The sequence below is a fragment of the Miniopterus schreibersii genome (genome assembly GCF_964146895.1).
Source record: "Miniopterus schreibersii genome assembly, chromosome: 10".
Classification (NCBI taxonomy): Eukaryota; Metazoa; Chordata; class Mammalia; order Chiroptera; family Miniopteridae; genus Miniopterus; species Miniopterus schreibersii.
In genome coordinates this window covers 62054933-62081387 of record NC_138110.1, presented here as the reverse complement: position 1 = coordinate 62081387, position 26455 = coordinate 62054933, and the positions used below count along the sequence as shown (strand labels likewise).

General features: G+C 52.9%; 1 protein-coding gene across 3 annotated transcripts in view; it reads left to right on the top strand.

The window, feature by feature from the left end:
• HM13 (histocompatibility minor 13) overlaps positions 1-22933 on the top strand; it is a 37259-nt gene extending 14326 nt beyond the window's left edge. Inside the window, exons 4-13 of one of the 3 annotated variants that reach the window (XR_013999747.1) lie at positions 4702-4790; positions 6830-6915; positions 7016-7141; positions 7882-7939; positions 10534-10617; positions 13582-13618; positions 15483-15585; positions 19596-19681; positions 21446-21648; positions 22508-22933. Coding sequence is in view for 2 of the 3 variants with exons in the window: in XM_081149908.1 (XP_081006034.1) it covers positions 4702-4790; positions 6830-6915; positions 7016-7141; positions 7882-7939; positions 10534-10617; positions 13582-13618; positions 15483-15585; positions 19596-19681; positions 21446-21592; positions 22508-22607 (916 nt within the window). In the remaining variant the exon portion in view is untranslated. The remainder of the gene's footprint in view (positions 1-4701; positions 4791-6829; positions 6916-7015; positions 7142-7881; positions 7940-10533; positions 10618-13581; positions 13619-15482; positions 15586-19595; positions 19682-21445; positions 21649-22507) is intronic. The other 2 variants (XM_081149908.1, XM_081149907.1) reach the window with 2 other exon arrangements.
• Positions 22934-26455: the final 3522 nt, after the last annotated feature.

Here is a 26455-nt window from a genome sequence, read left to right as displayed (position 1 = left end):
GTGTCAGTTCAGTGGGGAAGAAGGACCTAGACCAGTGATCCTCAGGTAGGGCTGCTGTTGGCATTTTGGACATGCCAGTTCTCTGTGCATTGTAAACATTTGGCATCCCCAGTCCTCTTGCCAGATGGGAGTTGTGCCCCCAGCCCAACTATGAAAGCATCCCCATCTGTTTCCGTCTCGCCCCTTGAAGTGGTACAGTCTCAAGCTGAGAACCACTGATAGAGACCATGAGGCAGCCAGCAGGTCAGGGAAAGTTCCCAAGAGGAAGGAACGCAACTTGAACTCAGCTTGGAAGGGTAGGAAACCCTTCCAAGAGGTGTGAAGGAGGGAGAGGCCAGGCCAGGAGCTGGAAGGTCTGTGCGTGGTAAGAGGCAATCAGAATCTCCCAGAGCAGTCAGAGAGAAATCTAGAAAGAAAGAGTATTGCTCGCAAAGGCATTGAAAGCCAAGGTGAGTTTGGCCTCATTCCTCTAGGCACGCTGGCAGAACAGAGTTAGTCAGAAGTGTGAGCTCAGGAGGCAGGTGGCCCTGGAACCAAGACCTGGCTCTGCCAACTCCATAACTTGTGTAAGCTACACAAGCTCTCCGAGCACCAGCTTTTTCACCTATAAGGTGGAGATCTGCCAAGTACCTCCTGGTAGGGGCATGGGACACATCTAGGCATGTCACAGATCCGTAACGTGCCTAGAACACAGTGCCAAGTGCACCATGAGTGAGCTGCTGGCCTGAGGTCACAGCTGGGACTTGAACTCTGTTTTTTGTTTTGTTTTGTTTTTTATGTTTTCATTGATTTGGAAGAGGGGAAAGAAGAGGGAGAGAGAGAAACATCAATCGGTTGCCTGCAGCATACACCCCAACTGGGAATCAAACCCGCAACCTCAGTATGTGCCATGACTGTGAATCAGACCCGCAGCCTTTTGGTGCATGGGATGATACTCAACCAACTGAGCCACAGGGCTTGAACTCTGGTCTTTTGACTGAGTTCAGTGTTGTTCAACTACACCTACCTTCACCCACAAAATCTTGGTCTAGCCACCTTGGGGGAATTCTAGTCCAGCCTCCATCCTACAAAATCAAAGGCACCTCTGCAATTTGGCCCTAGCAAGATAGTGGCAGACCCAGTCACTCTTCCTCAAAAATAGACCTCTCCCTTCCTGATGGCCCAGGGTGAGGTGGGGTCTGAGAAGCTACTTCTAGGCGCTGGGACCCATCCTTTCCCATCCTGATTAGCATCTTACCCCACCCCAACCCCCATTCCAGCTCTCGCCCATCCAAACCCTGCCTCTTTGAGAGGCTTGAAACCCTCACCCCTCCCTACAGCCCAACCACCATCACAGAGTGAGAGAACCCAGTATATTTTGAAAGCCATTGGTATGCCATGTGCTGATGCAGATTATTTCACTTTTATTTCAACAACCCTGCAAGAGAGCTCCATCCAGTTACTCAAACAGAATTATTTGGACCTGTATCATTTTGACAACAAAGACATTTTTTCCCTTTAGAAAATAACTGAGGAACACTGTCCCAAATTTGTCATGGATTAGCTAAGGAACAGTTGTTTGTCTGCCTTTTAACAAATTCATAATTTTTGCTGATAGAAATTATCAACAGAAGATAAAACCAACAGCAGCTAAAACTGCACATGGTAAAATTTGTGAGTGACTAAAAATCATCAGAAGAACCATTTTCTTGATAAAATTTAGAGCACAAAATTTGACCTAGGAAGATTAGAACTTAAAAAAGCAATGGAGCCCTGGCCGGGTGGCTCAGTTAGTTGCAGCATCATCCCGATGTGCCAGGGTTGTGGGTTCGATCCCTGGTTGGGGCACATGCAGGAGTCAACCAATGAATGCAAGGATGGGAGGAACAGCAACTCGATGTTTCTCCTTTCCTCTCTCTCTAAAATCAATTTTTAAAAAAAATTTTTTTAAATAAAATAACAATGGATAGCCATGGGCAGAAGAGGTGTTCTCACCATACAAGATCAAAGCTGTTCTCTGAAAAATGTGATATGGGCCAGAAACAGGGGGGGGGGGGGGAATGAATTTGTTATTGTAAAATTCACATGGGAAAGAACTGAATTGGCTGAATATCATTTTAGTTTAAAGAAGAAAAAAAGGAAGGATATTGATCTTACTTGGTCCAAAATACTTTCTCAAAGAAAAGTCTACAGTGTTTTTAGAATTCTGGTGAGCTGACTTAGAGTCAGCCCTTCCTCAGGATCCAACAAGATCTGAAGGTTTGATACAGGGAAACTGAGGCTCAGGACCACCGAAATTCACAGCTGGTAGGAACAAAGTAAGGTTTTGACCCCAGATCTGTCTGACTCCATGGTCAGTATTCTTTCCATTTTGGGCACAACTGAAGGATAAGAGAGCTCAAAGGGGTTGGCCAGCCTCCCTCTCCCAGTGGGCTTGAGGTCTCCTGAGGATTGGCAGAGGAGTGGCATGCTGAAAGGCTCTAAGACCTGAGCCCGAGCTTCATCAGTCCCAGGGCTTGTGAGATTCCTTCCTCAAGCCTCTGTGGGAAGAAACCGCAGGTTAGGGTTCGGGAGAAGACAGGGCCTGCAGCCTACCTCTACCTTGCACAATCACCAAGACCATGCCAAAATCCTGTCTGCCAAGGAACCTCAGCTTATTTTTATCACCTGTGAGCTCACACCCCACCCAGCTGACCTTTGGAGGGGGAAAAAGGCCCAGAAACCCAAAATTTGCCACTCTGGAAAGTGGAGGCCATGTCACCATTTCTCTGACCAGTGCCTTCCACCCCCAGGGGAGAGGGCAACAGGATGTAGTTTCCCAACAGGAAGCAGTGACCTTTAGGTTTGACATGAGCCCATTGAGAGCCAGAAAAAAGTTTGCCTGGTACAAAAGTCTGCATTCGGAGGCATTCAAGCAAGCATTTGCCAGCAGCCTCCCGGCACCAGGCCTAGCACAGGTGGGGTGAAGGTGATGAGACAGGACCCTTCCCTCAAGTTCATACTCACACCAGCCAGGTTACTTGACTTGCCCTGTGTTAATCCAGCAGCCTCTTTTCTTGGGATAACAAAAGTATCAGTGTGGAGACTTCCTACACTGAAGCTGAAACGCAGTTGAGCTTATAGGGTGCCAAGCATTTGTTTAATCCTCTTAATAAGACTATGAGGGAGGTATTGTAGTTTTCTAAATGAGCAAACTGTTGCACAGAACAGTTAAGTAACTTTCCCAAGGTTACACAGCCAGTAAGTGGCAGAGCTGGGATTTGAACCCAGGAAGTGTGTCCCCAGGGTCCCTGTTCTTAATTGCTGCACTCTGCTGGTTGAGAAGCCAAACATCAAGCTTCTAAGGAGGAGGCCAGACTAAAGTAAAGGGCTTGGTTCCTTAGGCTTTCTCTCTGCCTCTGCACATACACTCTAGCTTCAGACTTTCCCAAAAGTGATTCAGCAAACTGAGCTGAAAGTAGCTTCCAGCTTCACTCATCCCAGCTTCCACCTCCCACCTCCTCAGAGCATGCTTGGAAGCCCACTCCTGATCCCATCCTTGGGCCTGCACACCTCTCATCATGCCATAGCCTTGCAGACTAGGAGGGATCGGCAAATGGGGAAACTGAGCCCCGAGATCCTTCTTAACTCTACATCTTTCTCCAAGGCTCAGGGTCTTAGAAAGATGGCTTCCTTTCCCCTGCCTTTACCACTGTACCCAGGTTACCTCTTGGCCTGCCTCCCTTTACCTGCCCTTGGGAACACCGCTCTGGATTTGCCCACCTCATTAGTCATGTCAGTCTGGTGTTGCCAGATGCTTTCTAGCCCCGGCTCTAGACAAGCGCCAGTGATGAGAGAAGCTCACAGTTCTTATGTCCCTGCTGTGAATCCACTGCTGGGCCAGCTTCTCCCCTGCCCTCTCCTATCTTCACAGCAACACCTACCAAGACAGGTGGTAGTATTCCCACATACAGCTAAGGAGACGAGCCACTAAAGTGGCTCACCCAGGGCCACGCAGCTGGTGTGTGGCAGATTAGGCTTCAGGGTTGGACCACCCAAACTTGTAGCCACTCCATGCTGGTCCAAGAGGCCTGATATGCTAATCTTGCTCTGTAAATGACCCAGAAAAGAAAGCCCCCGTTCCCTGCCTGGCCAGGAAGCAGAGTATGCTGGGTAATGAGAAAAGAGGCCAGGCCCATCCTGGAGTTGATGTGAGGGTATTTCCACCCTAGGGGCTGTGATTCATCTGGCTGATCAAGTCCAGTGAACTTGTAAAAATCTCAGGCTTCACAAATCAAGAGAATGGGGTGACCATCAGGTCGTTTAACTTAGGTTAGGAAGGGAGTCCAGGAGCATGCATTCTTGACGAGGGATTTTCATACAGACAGTGCACGGACCAGACTTTGGCATCCATTGCTCTCCTCAAGACTGCATTTTACGTAGAAGCCTGCCTCTTTGTGTTCTTGGGTGATAACCAAGAGGCAGTATGGCAGCACTCGAGTCCAGGGACCAAGGTTCCCATCTCAGCTCAAATACTGATTGCCTGTGTGACCCTGGGCAGTCACTTACCTTCTGAGGGCCTCTGTTTCCGAATGTGTAAAATGGACACAGTTACACCTGCCTCTCAGGACAGCTGTGAGGCTGCTAGAGATCACAGCTGTGAATGGGGGCTTTGTGGGGTTGTTGGGGCTGTGGTTGCCCACGGGGGCTCTGTTTGCCAATCTCCTTTGTCTTTTCTTCCAGCCCCTTCATGAGTAAGTTTTTTCCAGCCAACTTCCCAAATCGACAGTACCAGCTGCTCTTCACACAGGGCTCCGGGGAGAACAAGGAAGGTGAGTGCTGCCCGCTTTCTCCTGCCTGGGATATCTTCCTCCTCCACTCCCCTTTGTCTCTCCGATGTTGGGGCTCTTCAGTAGAGCGAGTGATGGAGAAGGTGGGCTCTGGGGTCACACTGCCTGGGTTCACATCCCAGCTCTGCCACTGCCTTGCACGGGGGACTCCGGGTGAGGGCCATTACCTCTCTGAGCCTTGGATGTTTTTGTTGTGTTGGGTTTTTTTCTTCTGTAAAATAAAAGTGATGATCTGTTACCTCCCACGTAGGTATGTTGTTAGGACACGAGTAGGTGATGAACAGAAAGCATTCAGCACCCTGCCTGGCTGTAGTAAGCACTCAGTAAAAGTGGGCTGTCATAGCTATTTTTATCATGCTATTTTCAGTATGATTGCTCTTCTAGCTAAGCTTTGAAAGAGATTCCATGGCTTTTTTTTTTTTTTTTTTTTTTTTTTAAGAGAGAGAAGAAGGGAGACAGAGAGAGAAACATCTATCTGTTGCCTCCCTCACACCCCGACCAGAGATCAAGCCCGCAACCTGGGCATGTGGCCTGACCGAGAATTGAACCATGATTTCTGGATCCTAGGTCGATGCTCAACCACTGAGCCACACCCAGCGGGCTCCATGGCTTTTTAAAAAGTGTAAATTTTGCCCTGGGCGGAATGGCTTGGTTGGTTGAGCGTCATCCTGTGCACCGAAGGGTCGCCGGTTCAATTCCCAGTCGGGGAGCATATGGGAGGCAACCAGAGCTTACTGATCGATGTTTTTCTCTCTCCCTCTCCCTTCCTTTCTCTAAAAAAATCAATGAAAACTTTTTTTTTTTTAAGTGAAAACTACATGGAATTGGGGAAAGCCTACGCTTTGGCATTAGTTAGAATGTGGGTTCAAATGGCTTGACCAAATGGAAGTTGTCTCTCATGTAAAAATCTGAGCTTCTGAATGTCGTACTCTCTTACTGGAGCCTAGCGCGTTCTGCCTTGTCCTTAAAGAGCAGTGAATTTATGCGACTCTTTTTTGCATGTCTGGTGCATCTGTAAATGATTGTTGAATTTTTTTTAATTTTTTTTTAAAGAAGGCTAATCTTGCACCACAGAGTCTTCAGGGTCCCAGGCTCCATTTGTCTGTTGCCCTTGGGTCAATGCCCTTGGGTCTGGGGTGGTGCACCATCACTCCATGGTTCCACCAGACGGGAGAAGAGGCAGCTGTATCACAGTCCCATTTAGCAACAGGGGAAGCTGGAAACTGTGGCCATGAGCTAGTTGGCCTCATGTCCAGATAAAAATCATTAGGGCACTATTACCACAGAGGAAAGAACGGAAATTGCGGCCAACCAGCATCTGCTACACTCTGGAATCTGAAAGAAATGGCTGTACTCTGTGACCCTGGGGATGCTCCACCTCTCTCTGGGCTTGCTTATTAGGAAATTTGGAAATGGTGGAGACTAACTCCCCATGGGAGCTGCTCAGGGACTCCCTTCTGCTTTTGCTCCAGGTGCCATCTCCTACCTTTTTCCTCCTCTACTAGTGACATGGGGCTGCCAACAACCTTCTTGATTCCTTTGGTGGCAAAATAGAAAGATTCCTGAGAGAACTGGGAGCTTGCCAGAGACCTGGGCTCAGTGGCAGCTTGTATTCATTGAGTGCCTACTGTGTGCCAGGCACTGGACTGGGCGCTACGTAAGGACCATCTCACTTGCTCCCCACAGCAGCCTATCAAGGAGGTGACGCGATCCTCATTTTACAGATAAAAAAACTGAAGCTCAGAAAGGGAACTGCCTCCCCCAAAGTCATCCACCTACAAGTGTAAAATCTGTGCTTCCAGCCACTTCCCCCTGACCTTGTACCAGGCCTGGCCTGTGTTCCCTCTGAGCCTCCATTCCCTCCTCTAGGAAAATGGAGAGGCTGAGGTGGCTCCCTTGAGCACCCCCAGCCTGTGAGCCTCTGACAGTGCCCACAGCCATGCCCTCCTCCGTCCAGGGGCTGACAGGTGGGAGGGGCAGCCCCGCCCCGGGGAGTGGACTTACCCGGCCTCTCTGCCCAGAGATCATCAATTATGAGTTTGACACCAAGGACCTCGTGTGCCTGGGCCTGAGCAGCATCGTTGGCGTCTGGTACCTGCTGAGGAAGGTAAGTAGCCAGGGCCTGAAATGTGGGGGGCAGGAGGAGCACTGGGTGGGACGGTGCAGGGGAGGCACAGTGAGCTGGTCTCACTCCCACCTTCCCCCAGCACTGGATTGCCAACAACCTCTTTGGCCTGGCCTTCTCCCTTAACGGGGTAGAGCTTCTGCACCTGAACAACGTCAGCACCGGCTGCATCCTGCTGGGTGGCCTCTTCATCTACGATGTCTTCTGGGTGAGTCTCTTCCTACTGCCCTTTCTCTGCCTGGGCGGCAGTCATCTGATGGAGGGCAGTAGCCGTGGCCTGGAAGTCAAGGCCCCAGAGAAGGTCTTCTCTGTGCTCAGTTGCCCTCCTCCATGAAACAGAGGAGAGAGCGTGTCCCCCGCTGGCTGAGAGCTCACCCTGTACCTGGTGCCTTCAGCCACCCTCATCTCTTTCTCACGGTGGCCCTGGCAGGGGTAGTTAATGCTGATTAATGGGCCTGGCATGGGCACTAAGCTGTGAAGACAGAGGCTGCTGTTGATTGCATGCTCTGGCTACACAGCCCTAGGCTAAGGGACCTGCCACACTGACACCTAGAGGCACTGCTGTGGGATTGTGGTCGGCCTGTTGCAGGTACCCTTTCTCCAGTCCCAGGCAGCCTCTTCTTCCCTTAAGTGATACTGGAGGGACATCTCTTGGAAGGGGCAAAACATAGGATAAACATAAGGTGCCTGGCTGGGGGCCATCGGAGGCCCTTTTCCGACTCCTTTGAACTGCCCCTCTTTGTTGCCCAGAACCAGGACCCCATGAAGTGTCCCTATGACCAGTGTGGTGGCCACCTGCTCTCAACTTCACATGTGCTCTGGAGTCCCTCCCAGCTTCCTGCCCTCTCACTGCAGATCTCAGACAGTGGGACATCGAGGAGCCTGAGGTCAGCCATTCTGTCCCACCCAGCCCCCACCTCTTTCTCAACTCCTCTCTTCTCCTTCTAGGTATTTGGCACCAATGTGATGGTGACAGTGGCCAGGTCCTTTGAGGCACCAATAAAATGTAAGTGACCACCCCCACATAGGGAGCCCCTCTGCCCCCACCCCAGTGGCCCTTCCCCTTGTGGTCCCTGTTCTGATTATACCTGTCCCTTAGCTCTTCCCCACACACCTGGTCCTCCTCCAAGCTCTCCTGTATCTCTAGCCTGCTTCCCTTGTCCTCATTGATTTATCTGGCTGTGTTCACACCCAGCCACCCTCTGCCCAATCCCTGGCCTCTAGCCACTTGGTCACAGTGCAGCGTGCTATGGGGTGAGCTGGAATGGGAGCACCTGTGGCAGAGCATGCAGGGGCACTCCAGAAGAGGAGACCTGAAGCTCCCCCACTGGATCCCTTTAGCCCCTAGCTATCAGGCACCACCTGTCCCACGTGCCTCACACTGCTCTAGTCATGTTCTTCATGTACACATATCATTTATAAATATAGAAAATCCAGCTACAAGCATCTTTAAACAATGTGGAAATTTTGTTACTATGCTCTATAGCAAGCCCAGTGGTAGAGCGTCTCATTTGGCTTAATGAACCTCAGTGGAATCACTAAGAGCCAAGGTGATCTCATCCCACCCTGCCATTCTCAGCATGCCTGCCTGTCCCTTAAGCTCATCCCTTCATGATCCCAAGGTGGCTGCCACAGTTCCCAGCATTGATTCCTCACATGGCCATGTCCAGAGGCAGAAAAGGGAACCTTTGTCTCTCTTTCATCGAAGAGGAATGTCTTTCCCTAAGTGCCCCTGTAGCCTCCCTTATATTTCACTGTCCAGAATTGGGTCACGGCCAAATCCAAAGCAGTCATCAGCAAGGGGGATGGGGAAAAGCATGACTTAAGATTCACCTCCTGGGCTCAGGAGACCCAAATTGGAGGCTGCCCCACACAGGCATGAGAGCAAGGCTGAAGGGAGGGTCACATCGGGAAGATATGAACAGCGAGGAGCCCCACAGGAAGCACTGGCTCACGGCAGGCGGCAGGTGGAGTGAGCTGGCCTCGGAGAGTTGATTGATAGCTGTCTATCTCACAGTCTCCTCCTCCACTGCTGCAGACAGGACTTCTCTATGAGGCGGAGAGGGACTTGTGGCCACACACTGCTCCTAAATGCCATGGTCCCAGCTCAGTGGCCCCAGAGGAAAACAAGTTTCTCCCAGCTTTGGCCAGGCACTCCCACCAGGGAGATGGAGAATCAGGCTGGACAGGCTTGGGTCACTGCTCTCCCCAGTGCCTGGAGGCACAGTATTTGAATTAGCATTCCCCCAGAAGCAAGGATGTCAGGTGAGGATAATTCCCCAGAGCAAGAGACCAGATGCTGGGCAAGCAGAACAACAGTAATTCCCCACATGCTTTGAGGGATGGACCCAGCCAAAGTGTCAGGAAAAGCTTTCCTGCGTCATGAAGGGTGAATACGCATTTACCAAGCATGCAGGGGCAGTATGGACATTTAAAAGGTAGAGTGAGTATGGCTTCAGCAAAGGGCTGGAGACAGGACACTGCATGGAGGGCCCTGGAAGCAGAGACTCCCGGAGGGAGTGTGACTGAGTTTAGGGGAGCAGCAGGAAAGAGGCCAGATTTGGGGAAACTAAGGATATCATGCCAGAGAGGTTGGACAGTGAGCCATTGGAAGGCTCTGCACAGGGAATGACACTGTCATCTTTGGTTTCTGGTGCTCAGAATCTGGTTTTCGGGCTAGGGGAAGCCAGTTGCCCTCCTCTGCTAGGAGGAGCACTCAGAGGCAGTATAGCAGAGTGGTTAAGTGCACATACACTTACCCACAACCACCAGTGTGCCTCTGCCTATGGACCATTGGCCAGAGCTGGGTCACATGTCCGCCCTGAGAAGCAAGGGAAGTGGGGAATTCAGGGACCAGGCTTGTCTGATCGTCTCAGCTTACAGCACACTTGATCCATCACCTGGAAAGGCTGCCCACACAAAACCGGGACTGGGTCAGTAAGAAGGCATGAGGCAGCCGTAAACAACATGCCAATCATCTAATTCTCACCACAACCCTGTGGTCTCAGTTCTGTTGTTATACCCATTTCACAGGTGAGAAAACTAAGGCACAGAGAAGTTAGGTAACCTGTACATCAGACATTAGAGCTAGGATTCTGACCCTGAAACCCACACCTATCTGTTCTACTCTCAAGGGCCTGAGGATGAAATCTAGCTACAAAAATACAGAAAGAGCCTATAGCTCAGGCTCCCCTGATTTAGAACAAAAACCCCTTTCTGCCATACCCCGTCATAGTGAGACAGAAAGCCTATCAGTTGTCAGCATTGTGTGGGCTCTTTTACCCCTTTTATCTACTTGGCTTTAGGATCGATCCCATTTAACCAAAGGCTTCCATTGCTATATAGCTCAATAACAGCATTAAGCCTTTGACCAAATGATCCTAGAGCCTTCCCTGCTCTAAGTAGCTGTGGTTTCAGATGAAGACATTGCCCTTCAGCCTGTCACCATCCTCTTGCCTCCTTGTCCCTGTCCCCCCACCCAGAAATGCAGGTGGGTGAGTTTCCTACAGCAGAGCTTGGGGCTCAACCTGTATTGTAGGCAGCAAAGTCAAAATGAGCTGGGCTGTCACCAACTCCTTGCCTCCCTGCCTCCCCCTGCAGTGGTGTTTCCCCAGGACCTGCTGGAGAAGGGCCTCGAGGCAGACAACTTTGCCATGCTGGGACTCGGCGATATCGTCATTCCAGGTGACTGGGCCAGGGCTGGGGGAATGTTCCCTGGATCAAGGAGGAATCCTATGAAACAGACTGCCTTACCCAGTGGTAAAGGGAAGGGGAAAGATGGTTCCACATCCTCACTCCTGGCTCAGCCCAGGGTTTAGTAAAAGAATCCACCTCAACACACGTGATAGAGCACCAGTCATATGCCAGGCCCTGAGCTGGGCACTGGAGGGACAGCAGTGAGCAAGAATATCCTCACAGAGCTCTGGCCTGGTGAACAGGCATTACTGAAGAGCTACAAAAATAAATGTGTATGACTGAAATACACTAAAAAAAAGCACACACATTTCATGAGTCTTGAAAGAATCTGACCCCTCACACACCTACACAGTATACTCCCCTCGCCAGTGTTTGCAAGTATTATAGATGCGCTAGAACTGACAGGGTCCCCTTGGACCTCCTCTCCCAGTGCTGCAGGGCTCCGGGGAGAACATGCCTGTGTGTAAACATGGGGCACCGTGGATGTGGGCTCCCGTGTCTGCATCTTGGCTGAGGGATATGTGCACATGCCTGCTTGTCTGCATGAGCTGGCCTTTGAGCTCATTATCTGCATGTCGTTGCTAGTAAGTGCACTGTGGATGTGGGCACAGGTGCCCTTGTCTGCAGACTGATCATGGGCACACGGTCTTGGGGGTCACAGCCTCGCCTCCTTGGGGCACCATCAGCCTAAGCAACCAGTCAAGAGACTGAGACAAAGCTGAACTGCCACTCTGAGGGCAGCTGTAGCGGCGCAGTCAAGATGTATGTGTCTACAGATCTGGGCCTGGTGATGGGCAGTGAGCAGCCAAAGGGCATACTTGTTCCCCTAGCCCTGGAGGATTAGAAGTACCCTGGTGCTTGCTTAAAAGAAGAAAGTGTGCAACAATTAAAAGCCAATTTATCTTCTACTGCAGGAAGTAATAGCAGTGCTAGTACCTGGGATGGTACAAGCACTTCTGCTGTTACACTTCCATTTTGTGATACATTTCGCGATGAAGCAGAGTCTTTCTCTCTCATGCCAGTGAGGAAACTGAGGCTTAGAAGTGAGGGACTTACCTACCTTCACACGCTAGTAAGGAACAGGGCCAGGACTGAGACCAGGTCTGACTGCAAAAATAGGTGACACTGTCAGCACTGCTCTTAAAATAGTCATTACAGCAGTAAGATCATCACAACAGCTACCATTTGTCAAGCACTGTGCTCGGTGCTTTTCGTACATTTGCTCTGCTACTGCTAGCAGCCTGATGAAGTAGAGAGTGTTTCCACTTTATAAATGAAGAATAGGTTCAAAGAAACCTGCCTACGGCCTTGGGAACATAGTGGGTATGGTCTTGAACCCAGGTGTTTGCATAACTTGCAGTGCTGTGAGGCAGGTGGCGTGCTTCCCCAGGAAGAGGCAGCTCCATTAGAGAGAAGAAACTAGGTCCCGTAAAGCATTTAGCTCACTGTGCAGCATGGCCTGTCACAGGCACCCACACCGACTTCCCCAGTGACCTTGTTGGTTGTAGTCTGGACTTGAGGCCTGCTTGGAAGGGACATCTCTGCGTTTCTGTATATACCCACAGATATGTAAGTCTTTTGGCAATCACAGTAAATGGAAGTTGACTGTACCCTCACAGAGCCCCGGAGATATTCTTCAAAGAAGAATGGGTTGCTGTATGGTTTTGAGGACCTGGTGCATTAGGAATAGTGAAAGCTCTTGGCAGACCTCTGACCCCTGGATCAGTTGGAGAACAGTTGCAGAATTCAGCCACCAGGGGGCATTATATTCCCCACTTTGTTTCTAGAAAGGCAGTATTTGTTTGCTCTTTCCACCCAACAACTCCCTACTCATACAGTCTACAGTGAGGAGTAACTCATTTCCCTCTTTAAAGTTAAGTATGTGTTGCCAGTCGGTGCTTCTGATCTGCAAAGAATGTTTTGGTTCCTGACAGCTTGCTCTCAGCTAAATGAGATCCAACCCTTGCCCTGTCTGAGCCCAAAGACCTGTCAGACAGACAGATACAGACTGGTGTGGGCAACATGCAGAGGCTGGAGGGTGTGTCTTCGGGACTCTTAGGCTTCAGGGCGCCTGGGCTGGATTTTGAAGTACAAGTAGAAGTTCTGTGGATGGCCAGAGTTAACCGTCCTCTCCTGAGTTCCCACAGAGCCTCCTAATGGTCTGCTTACTCCTACTCTTTCTCCGTGTAGCCACCATGGGAGTCTTTTTCGAAATATGTTTAGTTGTTCTACTACTTAGACCTCTTCCAGTGTGTCCCCTTACTCAGGATAGAGACCCAGCTCTTCATGCCCTGTGGACCCTGCGTGGCTGGTCTGTCCCCTACATGTCCTGTCCTGGGCTGCAGCCTTACTGGCTCTCCTTGCCCCTTGCCACATCCCTTGACCCTTCTTTCCTCAGGATCTTTGCACATGTTGTTCCCACTCCTGGCAAGTGTCACTTCCTCAAAGAAGCCCTCCCTCGCCCCAGCCTGGGCCTCATCCCGATACACCCTCCCCTGACGCGGGAAGCACCCTCTCACAGTTGTAATCTTACATTGACTTTGGTTCTATTCGAGCGATATGTGTACCCCGTGCCCCCTGGCCGAGCTCTGAGCACAGTGGTTTTGCTGACCCCTACATTGCCTCTGGTGCCCAGTATTAGCAGCCTCAATAAACATTTGGGTAGAGGAGCCAGTGTGACACAGTATGGTGCTTTGAGATGCCAAATTAATGTGGCCCCAAGGCCAAAGCAAAATCTTGGGACCTTCTCATGGTCCTGTGTGGCCTGATGGTAGGGATACAGGGATTTCTACTGGCAGTCCACTCCCTTGGCCCCAGTGATTGCTCCATGACTGGGGACACCAGATTGGGGACCCAGTTGTGTGTTTGTTCCTCCCTGGCCCAGGCAGGGGGCTACATCTTCTGAGGTGCTGGCTTCCCTGCCACTGTCTAACCCTGGCTTTCTCCACGCAGGAATCTTCATTGCCTTGCTGCTGCGTTTTGACATCAGGTAAGCTACTTAGGACCCCTAACCCTCAGGCTCCAAGAGGGAGGGGCCTTCCACTGGCAGTGGTTTTCCAGTGGCTTTCAGGAGCCTCCAGCCCCATAGCAGGCAGAGCAATTCTGATTTTATCTGCATTTTGCTTTTTGAGGTTCTAAGTGTTCAGAGAGCCTGTGGCAAAAATTAAAAAATTAAAAATCACAGGCCAGAGGATTTAAACCTAGAAGGATTTAAACCCATAGGACTTTCTCCCTCTGTGACTTTGGCAAGTGACCTGACCTTTTGGATCTGAGGTTCTTCATCCTTATACTAGTGGTAACTGAGTTCCTACCTCAGGATTACCAAGCAGATCTGCAAGCACTGAGCACTGGCTGACCTCAGTAGCTCCTAGGAAAATCCAGCTGCAGTCATCGTCATTATCATTTTTTCTCTGCCTAGGGGCTGCTGTAGCTGCTCTAGCTGTTCCCCACCCTCTCCTTACTCAGACTTTTTCAGTCCAGTGTAAAAAGTGAGCACAAGGGAGAGAGAAGGGCCAGCTTGAGTCACCAGTTAAAACACAGGAAAGGTCGCACTTGAGTTAATAATGCACCTGGGCAGCTGGACCTGCCGCCAACAGGTGGCATTCAGTCACCCCAGTGGGGAGCTTGCTGTGTGTCCCTTAATTTTGAGGTGGCTTATGACCTTTTCTTCATTTCCTCATGCCCAGTAATTGCAAAAGCAATAATTGTGTTGACAATGGTAATGAGAAACTCAGTACCAACATCACTGAAATCCAGTTTGCATGTGAAACTTAACCTTTCCCCACTCGCATACATCTGGGCTATTTGTGTAGTGCCACGTTGGACCTCATGAACATGCAGACTTAAAGACAGCCTTTGGAAGGGACCTGGCCAGTTTGTAAGATAAGGCACATCTATGTCAGCCAGCTCTACTCTTGGCTGTTCAGAGGTGACACACAGAGAAACCCACGAAAGTCCCCAGGCTGTTTGCTGGAGACACACATTCAGCTGCCAGCATCCTAGGGCAGAATCTTATGCCTAGCCTGGACTTGTAGGATAAGCAAGCCCTTTAGAGCTGGTTCCAGATTTTGTGCAACATTCCCAAAGGGAGTCAGTTGCACCCCAGGCTTCATAACAGAGTAGCTCTTGATGTACTTGCAGCTCAAGGCTTAGAAGCAGCCAGAGCAAGGAGAGAAGGGGTCAGAGTACTCGTTCATTCTACAGATGTTGCTCGGCGTTGTCCCAGGTGCTGGCATTGTAAAGGAAAGTCGTGTAATGGCAGTGCCAGGCTGCATGTGATTCAGCTGTTCTGAGGCTGGTCTTGGATGAATCGCCTCTAGAAATTCACTGGCATTTTATCCATGCAGTCAGCATCTATTTATCATTCACAACAGGTGACTGAATTATTATGTGCACTGCACTGAAATGTAATAGGTTTACAGTTTCTCTAAAAGCACGGTCCACCTGTATCAGATTCCCCTAGGTTTTTCAAAATGCATGTTCCTGGACCTTGCCCCATACCTATTAGATCAGACTCCCTGGGAATTGGGCCTAGAACTCTTTTTACAAGCTTTCCAGGTGATTTTTGTGCTGATTGGAATCTTAAGCCACTGTTATAGGTTATAGCATTTGATATTCACTACCACCCGGGAGATAGCTTGTGGTTTCCCCATTTTACAGATGAGTAAACTGAGGCTGAGAGAAGGAAAGTAACTTGTCCAAAGACACATAGCTGGAGCAATTCCAGAGTACACGCCCACCTCTGGACTATCCCAGAGCTCTCAGCCACCCCACAGCCTCCAGTCTTCCCAGCTCCCCTCTCAGAAGGGATGCTGCATCTAACCCTCCCTCTTTCTCCCATCTCTTCCCTGAAGCTTGAAGAAGAACACCCACACCTACTTCTACACCAGCTTCGCAGCCTACATCTTCGGCCTGGGCCTTACCATCTTCATCATGCACATCTTTAAGCACGCCCAGGTGAGCAGGGCTGCCTTCAGTGTATCGGGAACACTTCACTGCAGGAAACAGGGTTGTCAGGGTGTATTTGTCACATACAGAGGTAGGCGTTAACCAGTGGTGTCAGCAAGCGTCTGATTTTCTTGGCCTTTCATTCGTGGTTGTTGCAAGATGACCGCCTCTGCTTCAGGCAGCACACACATTAATGGCAAGAAGGAGGAAAAACGGTACCAGCCATGCCTGCCTGTTGCCTTCATCAGAAGGGCAGAACCTTCTCAGCAGATTTTTGCCCACATCTTATGGGCCAGATCAGTGTCAGTGGCCCAGGGAATGGTAAGAAAGAGTGCGTGTAACTTCTCAGTCTCAGTAGTGGGGGAGACAGAACAATGGGGTTGGGGTGAGTGTTGGGTGTGTCAGCCCAGTGCCCGCCCTGCCAGATGAGCGATAGAGTATCAGGGGGCCCTTCCCCCCACTCCCCAAGCTGGCCAGGCTCTGCCTCCTTGTCCCACCAAGATAGGTACTGAGTTGCCACAGAGTGAACCAGAGTGGGGTGGGGGCTGGGAGCCACTGTCAGTGTGACCTGGAGAAGGCTGGGAGGGCAAAGCAAGCAGACAGGTTTACTCTTTACAGGAAATAAGAGTGCTTCCATGTGCCAGGCTCTGCTGGTACTTCATGAGGGTCATTGTGAACAGATGAAACGAGTTCAGGTGCCAGACCACAAGTATGTGGTGGAGCCAAGATTCAAACCTGTGCATAGGGAAACCAAGCCCAGGCTCTGAACCCCTGGCTCTGGGAAAGGCAGTGTGGAAAGGAGGCTAAGGGAGCCCTGGTGGGAATCCAGACCCCACCATTTGCTAGTTGTAGGACTCCGGGCAGGTTGCTGAACTTACTCTTGATTTTCCTTGTAGATGGATAAAAACAGAAAATGCGGGTAAATAATCATCGTAGCCACCTTGGAGTTGCTTGAGGATGAAATGAGTTAATATAAGTAAAGTGCTCAGAATCATGCCTGGCCCAAGTAGTATTAGCTGTCATTGTTGCTGTTCCCCACCCCACCCCAGGGCACAAGCCATAGAGGAGCCACCTTCAAATTAATCACAGGAACTGCTTGTTGAGCAGTTACTCTGTGCCAGGCACTGTGCTAAACCCTTTTGCTCATTCGCTGTTCAGTTGTTACAGTATTTACATATCTACAGTATGTATGAAGTAGATACTAGTATCATTTTACATAAGTGCCAAGGTCCTCCACCCCATAGGTGAGGAAACCAAGAACCAATGGGGAGCCATCTCTGCTTTTCTCCTCTAAAGAGCCTCAGGTCTGTGCAAGTTGAGAGTGACCTATACTTGGCAAGGAGTTTGCAGAGAGTGACTGAACCTGGATTGGGGAAGGAGCTTAGACACCTCTTCAGCTCTCAGCCCACTCAGCCCCGTTAGATTCCAAGCCCAGAGCCATTCCCCTGGAGGCCACCAGGTGGCAGGCTTGCCTTCTGCCTTGGCTAGACTCTACCCAGGATTCCATTGGGAGCCCTCACACAGCTGGACAAAGGCAGGAGAGGTGGTCCTCTGTTTGGGGGACACTGTAGCCCAGACAGAAAAGGAGACTCTCCTGGGTTGCACAGCAAGTCAAGCTGAGCCCCAGCTGTAGCCCTGGACTTTTGTCCCCCGGGCCCAGGCCTATGTTACTCTCTAGCAGCAGCCCAGCCATTCTCCCCAGTCATCCATGTGGGCATCTCCCTGAAAATCTTGAGAAGGGGAGCCACTTCCATGCGGTGTCTCTCTCTCTTCAAGACACAGGCAATCCCAACGCAGCAGTTCCCTAGGTAGGGGTCTCCTTTGCCAATGTAATCTTCAAACCACTGAAACTCTGTCAAAAAGCCACTCTGAGCCAGGGGTTAGAAGCCTTCTAGAAAGGCCCTTAGAGATGATCAGCTGACCTCATTGTACAGAGAGAGGGGAAAGTGGTTTAGCTGTGGTCACATAGCAAAGCCAAGATGAGATGAAAAGCCAGGAGTCCTAACCTGTTGCTCACCGCCCTGAGCTGTACATCCCGGCCTCTCTTTAGTACTGACTTTCTTTGGAGAGGTTCCCTAGTACCTTGAGAGGAAAGGAAAGAATAGCTTTGTGTCTTCATGATAATCGCAAACTTGCTGCCTCCCAAAGGAGCCCCTCCCATCAGCTCTGAGTACTACTTCGGCTGCCTCTCACAAGTTCTGTTGTACACCTTTGTCACTGTGATTTCTGTTGCTCTTGGCCCAAAGCCTAACTCATAGCAGAGACCTGATGCAGTGGGAGAAGCTCAGCTGCCTAGGTTCAAATCCAAACTCAACCACTTACAGACACCCTGTGTTACCTTAGGCAAGTTGTTTCCCCCTGTCTGAACCTCAGTAGCATTGTCTGTAAAACTCAGATCCTAGTATTTATGGTATATTGGATTCAAGGATAATATAATGTGAAGTGGTGTGGCTCACAGCCCACCCATGGTGGCTGCCAGAAAGGACCTGAAGGTCAAACTCTTGGGGCTGTGGAGCCCTGTTCTCTGGCCAGGGGCTGGTTTGGCCTTAGGAATGATGTCTCCTCATCCAGTCATCTCGAAGACACCCTCTTAACTCTGTGAGCATCCAGGAAGACACCGTTTGCTTAGTATATGCAGGGCCCTCTTCTGAGTGCTAGGAATCCAGCCATGAAGGACAGCTGTGAAGCCTGTCCTCACAGAGTTCTCAGCCTACCAGGGGAGAGACTCCAGTCTGTAATGACAGGAATGCTGTGGAGAATGTCAGGGGCCCCGAGAGTGTGCGGCAAGAGGACCTGACCATGCAAGTGAGGGCTTCCCCGTGGAAGTAACAGCTGGGCTGAGCTCTGAAGGAGGAGAGATCTTGGCAAAGGGGGAAGAGCTTCCCCAGGCAGCAGCAGCTACACACACAGAGGTCCTGAGGCTGAAGGTGACAATGAGGCAAGTGTGGCCAGAGTAGAGCAGGGCAGGTGAAGGTGAGAAGGAAGATGGGGGCCTTCAGGCCACTGGGAGCATAGGGGGCCATTGGGTTGAACAGATGCTACAAGGAAAAGAATGGCTTTAGAGTCTAGTATGCCTGAGAGTCAATCCCCAGCTTACCATGTAGATCTCTGGGGCCCCTCTCCTCCCAAAGCATCAGCCTTCTAAGCACAAGGAGAACACTCATGGGGGATGTGGAGATGGATTGACACACACCCTGGGAGGCCTGAGCGCAGTGCGCACCACGAGTTCTCCATGAACAAAGGGTCTTAGAATAATTGCCATCCTCCAAACCCAGGTTCACCTGGAGTCTCAGCACAGGCTTCAGGCCCACACCGGCATATGAATCCTGGCAGAGCCAGTGACCAGCTGGGTGACCTCAGCACAGGCCCCCAGCACGTGCTCCACCCATAGCAGCTATGTCATCATCATTGTCATACTGTTACAGCAGCATCTGGAGCATTTGTTAAAAATGCAAACTTCCAGGCCCTGGCCAGTGTCACTCGGCTGGGGTGTCATCTCATGCACCGAAGGGTCACAGGTTCAGTTCCTGGTTGGGACACACAGAGTTTGGATCCTCCATCAGGGTACATACGAGAGGCAACCGATCGATGTTCCTCTCTCCTTCTCCCTTCCTCTCTAAAATCAATAAAAACATATCCTCAGGTAAGGATTTTAAAAATATATATGTGTGTGTGCGCATATATATAGAGAGAGAGGGGGCGGGGGAGGGAGAACAAGCAAACTTTCAGCCTCAGGTCTAGGGAAAGGGAGAGTCTGTGGAAATAGGACCGACCCAGCAGGTTGCATGTTTGAGCCTAATGTCCAGCCAGACTCCTGGGGACCCTTAAAGCCCTGCATACTTGTGTTTCTTTGGGTTTCTTGCCTTCCCTCCCAGGTCTGGGAGTCAGGAGCCCAGATTCACGCCCAGCCACTGACTCACTCTGAACCTGGGCAGTAGCTGTCCCTGTCATGTCCAGGAAAGGGTGGAGTGATGGACATGGCCCTGAGCATTCCCTCACTACCTTGTGTCCTCTTACAGCCTGCCCTCCTGTACCTGGTCCCTGCCTGCATTGGCTTTCCCGTCCTGGTGGCACTGGCCAAGGGAGAAGTGACAGAGATGTTCAGGTAAGAGGGGGCAGAGGGCAGACGTTGGCATGGCACAGGTGCACCTGCAGGCAGCCAGTGGAGCTGTTTGTACACGTCTCCAGGGGAATATTGTTCCCACCAGCAGCCCCACCCCTCGCCCTTTCCACCAGCACCTGGGTGCCTGGCCTGTGGGCACCAGCAAGAACCTTTCTGTGGGCTGGGAGCCAAGAGAGGGCAAGGCCTTGGGCCTCTCCAGACAGCTCCACAGCTCTACAGCCAAAGGCCAGCTGGTCTTGAGAATGGACTGGCTGGTGTAGAATCCCCCCCTCCCCCCCGACAGGCTGCCTCACTGTGAGGAGTCCTGAGTTCCCATCGACTGTGTCACCATGTGACTCCAGGCATGTCCTTCTCCTCCCCTGGCCTCAGTTTCCATGTGGGAGTAATAGGGGGGCTCCAGTATGGTGGAAAGTAACCCAGATTATAAGTCAAGTGTCAGTCCCTGTTCAGCGGCCTCTATGACTATTAGACACAGCTAGCTGGTTTCTCTCAGTCACATGCATACCCCTTCCCCATGGCCATATGCACACCAGCCACACCCCATGCACAGCCCCACCCACACCCCAAGGCCTGCGTGACTCCAACAGGTGTCTGCTCCCCAGCACCACTGACCCCGCCTGCCAGAGACCCAGAAATAGCTGCCAGCTGCAATTGAAGCTGCCCACTCAGGCCTTCCATCCAGCTCCACCTGCCTGGCCTCCAAGTTGTCCTTCGAGCACCCGCCAGGGCCTTCTGTGCACCTGGCTGCCTCCAAGGGAACCTGTGACTCACCCCTCCCCCGTACCTGCCCTGCCTAGAAGCCCCAGGCTACCAGCCTGCCTGCCCTTATCTCTCAGCCTGGTAAAGTCTTATGGACTCTGAGACAAGGCTGCAGGTGAACTTGGGGACAGATCTGGGGGCGCTTTGGGGGCAGGGGTGCGACCTGATCTCTGAGCTCAACACATGCCCTCACCCTCTGGCTCTCATCCAGCCTCAGCCCCCACCCCACCCCTTGGGATAACCTCTGCAGTCCCAGTCCTGTTGCGTGCTCATGGGGCCAAGCTCAAGCTCTGAACACCCCCAGCCAGAACAGAGGGTGCCCCTCCACCCATTGGTGCTTGGTCTCCCTAAATGTCCAGCCATAGAGGCACTCTGCGGCCCCCCCTTTCTGCCCCCACCCCTCAGGAGGCTCTTAGGTTGAGGTGGAAAAGCACATAGTCTCCTCTTTCTGTCCACCTCCCCCTGATTCTCTGCCTTATCCCTTGTTTCACTTTTCCCTTCATTGGAGCCCTTCCTTTTTTATTCATTTATTTATTTTTAAATAGGTAACACATTTATGCAGTTCAGAATTCCATAACTCTGAGAGGGACAGCACCCTCAATGCCCAGCCACCCCACAGAGGCCAGCTCTGTCCCAGTAGGTAGCTCTTCAGAGACACCCCTGCACCTGAGCAAACGTGTGGATACATAGTCCTGCCCAGGTGGTGGCATTCTCCGAGCACCCTGTGTCTTGACTTTTCTCACAGCAGTATATCTGAGAGGTGTTTCCGGCAGCCCGTAGACATCTAGCCCAGCTGCCTAGTGTCCCTTCCTCATCTCAATATATCTTTTCTTTTTTATTCTCCAAGTAATACCATCTTCTTTTAGAGAGGCCGAAAGTGCAGAGATGAAAGAAGGCACAGCTCTGCTCACTGCCCCTGGGGAGGGAAGTCTCTGTCCTCTAGTCTTTTCCTTGCCGTCTCCTTCTGTCTGTCTGTCTCTCACACAGCTACGAGTCCTCAGCGGAAATCCTGCCTCATACCCCGAGGCTCACCCACTTCCCCACGGTCTCGGGCTCCCCAGCCAGCCTGGCCGACTCCATGCAGCAGAAGCTAGCTGGCCCTCGCCGCCGGCGCCCGCAGAATCCCAGCGCCATGTAATGCCCAGCGGGTGCCCACCTGCCCGCTTCCCCCCACTGCCCCAGGGCCCAAGGTAGGGCAGACACCTCAGCTCCAGTGAATGGGGTAGGGAGCATTGCCAGGGGCAAGTGGCAAGAGGCAGCTCCTCCACAACCATCAGGCAGTCCCTGGACCCAGCCACGGCACCAGGGAGCAGGGCAGCCCGAACCTTAGCATCCTCACAGATAATACAGGTCTCTCCTGAGAGGGTATCAACAGCCCTGTCATACAATAGTAGATACTGTTACTACTCACTGTACATACATGATCTTGGGAAAGTCACTTTCTCCTTTGAAAGCCTCTCTTTCTTCATCTGTAAGTGGGCACATTCCTGCCTCACGGGGCTGATCTGGTGAGGAAATGTGGGCATTGTCCTTGGCATGAACTCAGTTGCTCAATAAGTGGAGCCCGTAGTAAGAGTTAAGCCAGGGTGTCCGCCTTCGAGAGTGGCTCCTTGCCACTTGCCCATAGAGCAACCCCTGCCTGCTCGCACCCCTGGGGCTGAGCTCTTTGACTCCTGCCATGTAGCCTGGGAGTCAGCCATCTGCCATAGCCTCATCCTGGCTGCCCTTTGTTTCCCCACTATCTCCAGCGGACGGTTCAAGAAGCTTCAAGTTGGTCCGCCCAAGCCCAACCTCTCTCCCATTTGCCACTACCCTTGCCGCCTCTTGGCACCACAGGGCACTGGGAAAGCAGAGCCGCCTGTCTGAGAGGGGCACAGAGTGGGGCCGGGTCAAGCACTGGAGGAGGCTGGGCAGTGGATAGGGGACTGACGTTCCTCGTGAGCCCAGGGGTTTTCCTGGGATGGTGGGATGGTGGGATGGCAGAGCACAAGGATTCTTCTCTCCTCCTCCTCTAAATGTGTTCTTTTCATTGTTTTGGTTTTTTGTCAGTTACGAGGAGTCAGATCCTAAGGATCCAGCAGCTGTGACAGAATCCAAAGAGGGAACAGAGGCCTCAGCATCAGAGGGCCTGGAGAAGAAGGAGAAATGATGTGGCTGGTGCCTGACCCTCCGAGGGCTGGACCAGGCAGGCGGGGATGGACCAGCACAGGCTTGCACAGGCAGAGGGTGCCAGAGACCTGGCAACTCCAGGGAGGGGCGGGGGCAGCAGGAACCTGCAGTGATGCCTCTGGGCCTGGTTCCCTCTCCCCCTTCCCTGGCCTTCCTCTGCCCCTCCCCATCACCTGCAGGCAAAGGAAGCCCCCAACTTCCCCCACTGCCCCAAGTGCCAGGTGGGAAAAATGGGTCTGGTTTTTAGATTTTTGTATTGTGGACTGACTGCCTCACATTAAAAATTCATCCCCTTGCCCAGGCAAACTGCTGCACTCCTAGAGGGGTTCTCTGCACCCAGCATCTTACATTAGGTCTACTAGGTCTCACCCTCCCACCCAGAAACTTTCCTGGAAGCCCCTTCTTGGGGATGGACTGTTGCAGCCTCGGAGGAGGCCCTGACCTCTGGGATGCCCATCCAGTGCCTGGCCAGCTCAGCACCCCAAGGATGCCCTCTGGCCAGCAGAGGGGGCCCACGAGCGCTCCTCTCCCACTAGCCATCCAATTTTCCTCACCACTGTTCTTACAACACTAGGGGGCAGCAAGCATGTTGGACAGGTGCTGGATGTGTCACCTATCCACCCACCCCATCAAGGGAGATGGAGGGATTGGTACCAAAAGGCTGATTTCACTCAGCAGAGGGACCAGTATCTATAAAGCCAGAGAAATGGGCAGGGCCTCGTGGTTCCCAGGGAAGAGTTTAGATTTTATTTCCAGGCTGGCAGAAACCAGTTTTTCCCAGTGTCAACATGGCTTCAGCTGGAGAGCACCTGGACTCTGTGTCACCCTGGAGATCAAGGCCCCATCATTGTCATTCCTGGGGTTCTTGCCAAAGTGACTACTGCAAGGCCAGAAGTACCCTGAATCTAGGAGCCACCTCTCCCACAGCAATGCTGGTCACAGCACTAGGGCCAGAGCCATTGGAGAAACTGAGATGGGGAAGGATTGGGCCCAGTGCTTGAGAGGCCATCTGGGCTCGAGCTGGAGCTCCCAGGGCCAGGTTTTCTTCAAGGTTTGCAGAAGACAGCAGCCCTGGCCTGCAGGAGAACCCCCAGTGGACCAGGCCAGGAGTGGGCACAGCCCTCATCCACCTGCCTATGTGGAGTCACTGGATGCAGAAACATTAGGGGGGAAGGGGGGCGGGCCTGAGACTCAGCCCTCCAATTCCCAGCCTAGAACACTCTCTTGACCAACCTTCAGGTTCAAAGGCTGAAAATAACAGTGCCTTCCAGGCAGTTTGGAGGTGCCCAAAGGACGTGATGAGCAGAGAATCCAAAGTGTTGTAATAACCCCACTAGATATGGCGCTCTTACTGTACCTAGCACCTCAGTACAGGGTTTCACTTAATTCTCACAGGCGTAGGCTCAAGTGACAGGACATGAGCCCCATCATGCAAATGAGAGAATTGAGGCAGCTTGCCCATAGACATGGGCTTGACCTCAAGTAATCCAACTTCCAAAGTTCCTAAGGAGTCTGCAACTCCACCTCCTGGGCCTGAGTCACTGTGGCTGGTATGCTGGGCACCTTTGAGCCATCCATCCAACTTCTCTGGGCCTAGGATTCTTTGGAGAGGAAAGCAAGGGTAGGACATCTCAAAGGCTTCTCCTGGCCAGTAGAGTCCCTTTCAGGGGCTTGTCTTCGGCCTCCAGCCTCCTCCAGAGGGAAGGCCGTGTGGTCCTGGAACAAGGCCCCTCTGAGGGCGGCAGATGGGGCAGGCAGCCCAGGCACACAGTGCGGTTGGCTCTGCGGCCCAGGGCCCACAAAGGCCTCATTGAGTCACCACCGGCCCCCGGCGGAGGCTGAGGTGGCAGTGGCGCCGGGCGCCCGCCACCTAATGACCATCCTGGCTGGGCCAGATGTTCCACAGACCTCGGCAGCGGCCATCCAGGGCCCGCCCGGCCAGCCGGCACCGCAGAGGCCACTCTAATTCCAATTAACCAGCTTCAGCTGAGCAAACAGCGGGCAGCGGTGGCCTAGCCCGGGCGGTAGGCCCGGCCCGCAGAGCCTCTGAGTCTAGACTCCAGATGTGAACTGCCACCGCCAGAGTCCCATGGAAAAATGGCACCAGGCCGGGCACGGATTGGGCCTGTGAGCCCGAGAGGCAGGGGTGGGTGGCTGGGCGGGGCTTTGGGTGGACCTGGTTCCAGCCTCACCCTAGGGTGGGGGTGGATTCTTGGGAAATTGCTCCCAAACCCCCAAGTTCTGCCCCTAGATTGTTAGGTGTCCCTCTCTGTGGCCTCAGTCTCCCTTAACTACAGTGGGTGGGAGAGGACTGCAAGGGGGGAAGACCATCCCTGCCGAGAGCCCCCAGTGCACACGCTGTTTCATTTGTATTTACGTGTCTAGCATTATGCTATGTGTTCCAGAAATATTTAAAGCAACCCTGTGAGGTAGGTATCATTTTTACAGATAAAGGAAACAAGCAGAGACATTCAGTTCCCAGAGGGGATTTCAGCCCAGGGCGCCTGGCTTCCAAGACCATGGTGTTCACCAGAGATGCTCTTTGACATGTCAGGATACTGGATTCCGGGTTCCATTGCTTGGGGGGCACGTTGGAGAAGAAAGAGTGACTGAGCAGGGCTGGCTGCCGCGGTGAGACTGGAACGGCCCTGCTCACTGTCCTGCCCTCAGCTGTGAAATGGCAAGAACGTCCCAGGCAAGGCTCCGGTTTTGGGGGCTGAAGCCTTGAAATGTCCTTTCAGGCCTCAGCACCAGGTGTGAGCTGGGCACCAGGCAAGCCACTGGGCACAGCAGGGAGCGCAGGTCAAGCTCCAGCGCCGGAGCTGGCGGTGGGGAGACAGACTTGAAATGGGTGCACAGATGGGTAACGTCAGGACCCTGGGCAGAAAAGCTGCCCCCGGCGCCCGCAATCCTGTCTGGGGCGCCAGGGGCAAGAAAACGGATCCCCCAAAAGGGCAAGACGTGACGGGGTCCCCCTGGGAGCAGGGACCAGGGCGGGCGGGGCCGCGGGAGGCGGAGGCCGAGGAGGGGCCGGCGGGCGGGAAGGCTCGCCCCTCCCGCCGCGGCCGCACCTGGGCTCTGCAGGCGCGGGGGGCCCGGCCCGCGCCCGGCTCCGGCGAGTCTGGGCCGCCTCCCGGCGCCGCCCCGTGGGGCCGCCAGATGGGCCGGCCGCCCGCCCAGCGCTGCGGGCAGGAAGCCCCGGGCCGCGGCCTGGAGCGCGGCCGGCCTGGGCGGGGCCGGGCGGGGCGCGCCCTCGGGGGAGGGCCCCGCCGCCACCGGAGACGGGCGAGCCCCCGGGGGCCCTGGGTCGCTCGCACCCCTAAAGCGGGGCTGCCTTTCACGGTGACGTCAGAGCGGCCCTTCCCCTTCGGGCGCTTGTTCGTCCCCGGAAAGTGGCTCCGGCGACGAGCGGCCTCCAGCACCGGGCCGAGGGCCCCGCGGACGAGGGCGCGGTGTCGGTTGGACGTCCCGGGTCAGGGGCAGCCCTGGGGACCCGGCCGCAGGAGCCCCTTCATGAGTGGGCACGTTCGCATTCTCCTGGGCCTGCTGCTTACGAATGTGCGACGGGGGCGGGCGCGTCTGTCCCTGAGCTCTGCCCTGCCTGCCGGAGGGGCCGAGGGGCCGCGCAGCCCTCGGGGGGCGCCGTTTGCGGGAGCCCGCGAGATGCGTAAAGAGCAACTTTGAGGCCACGGGAGATACAAAGGAACTGGGCGTCTTGGGAGGGAATTTTTACTGTGTATGTAATCTTTCGTATATTTTATATCATTAAAATTTTGAGCCAGGTGAACATATTTTTTAAAATACAGTTGAAAATAAAAATGAATCCAG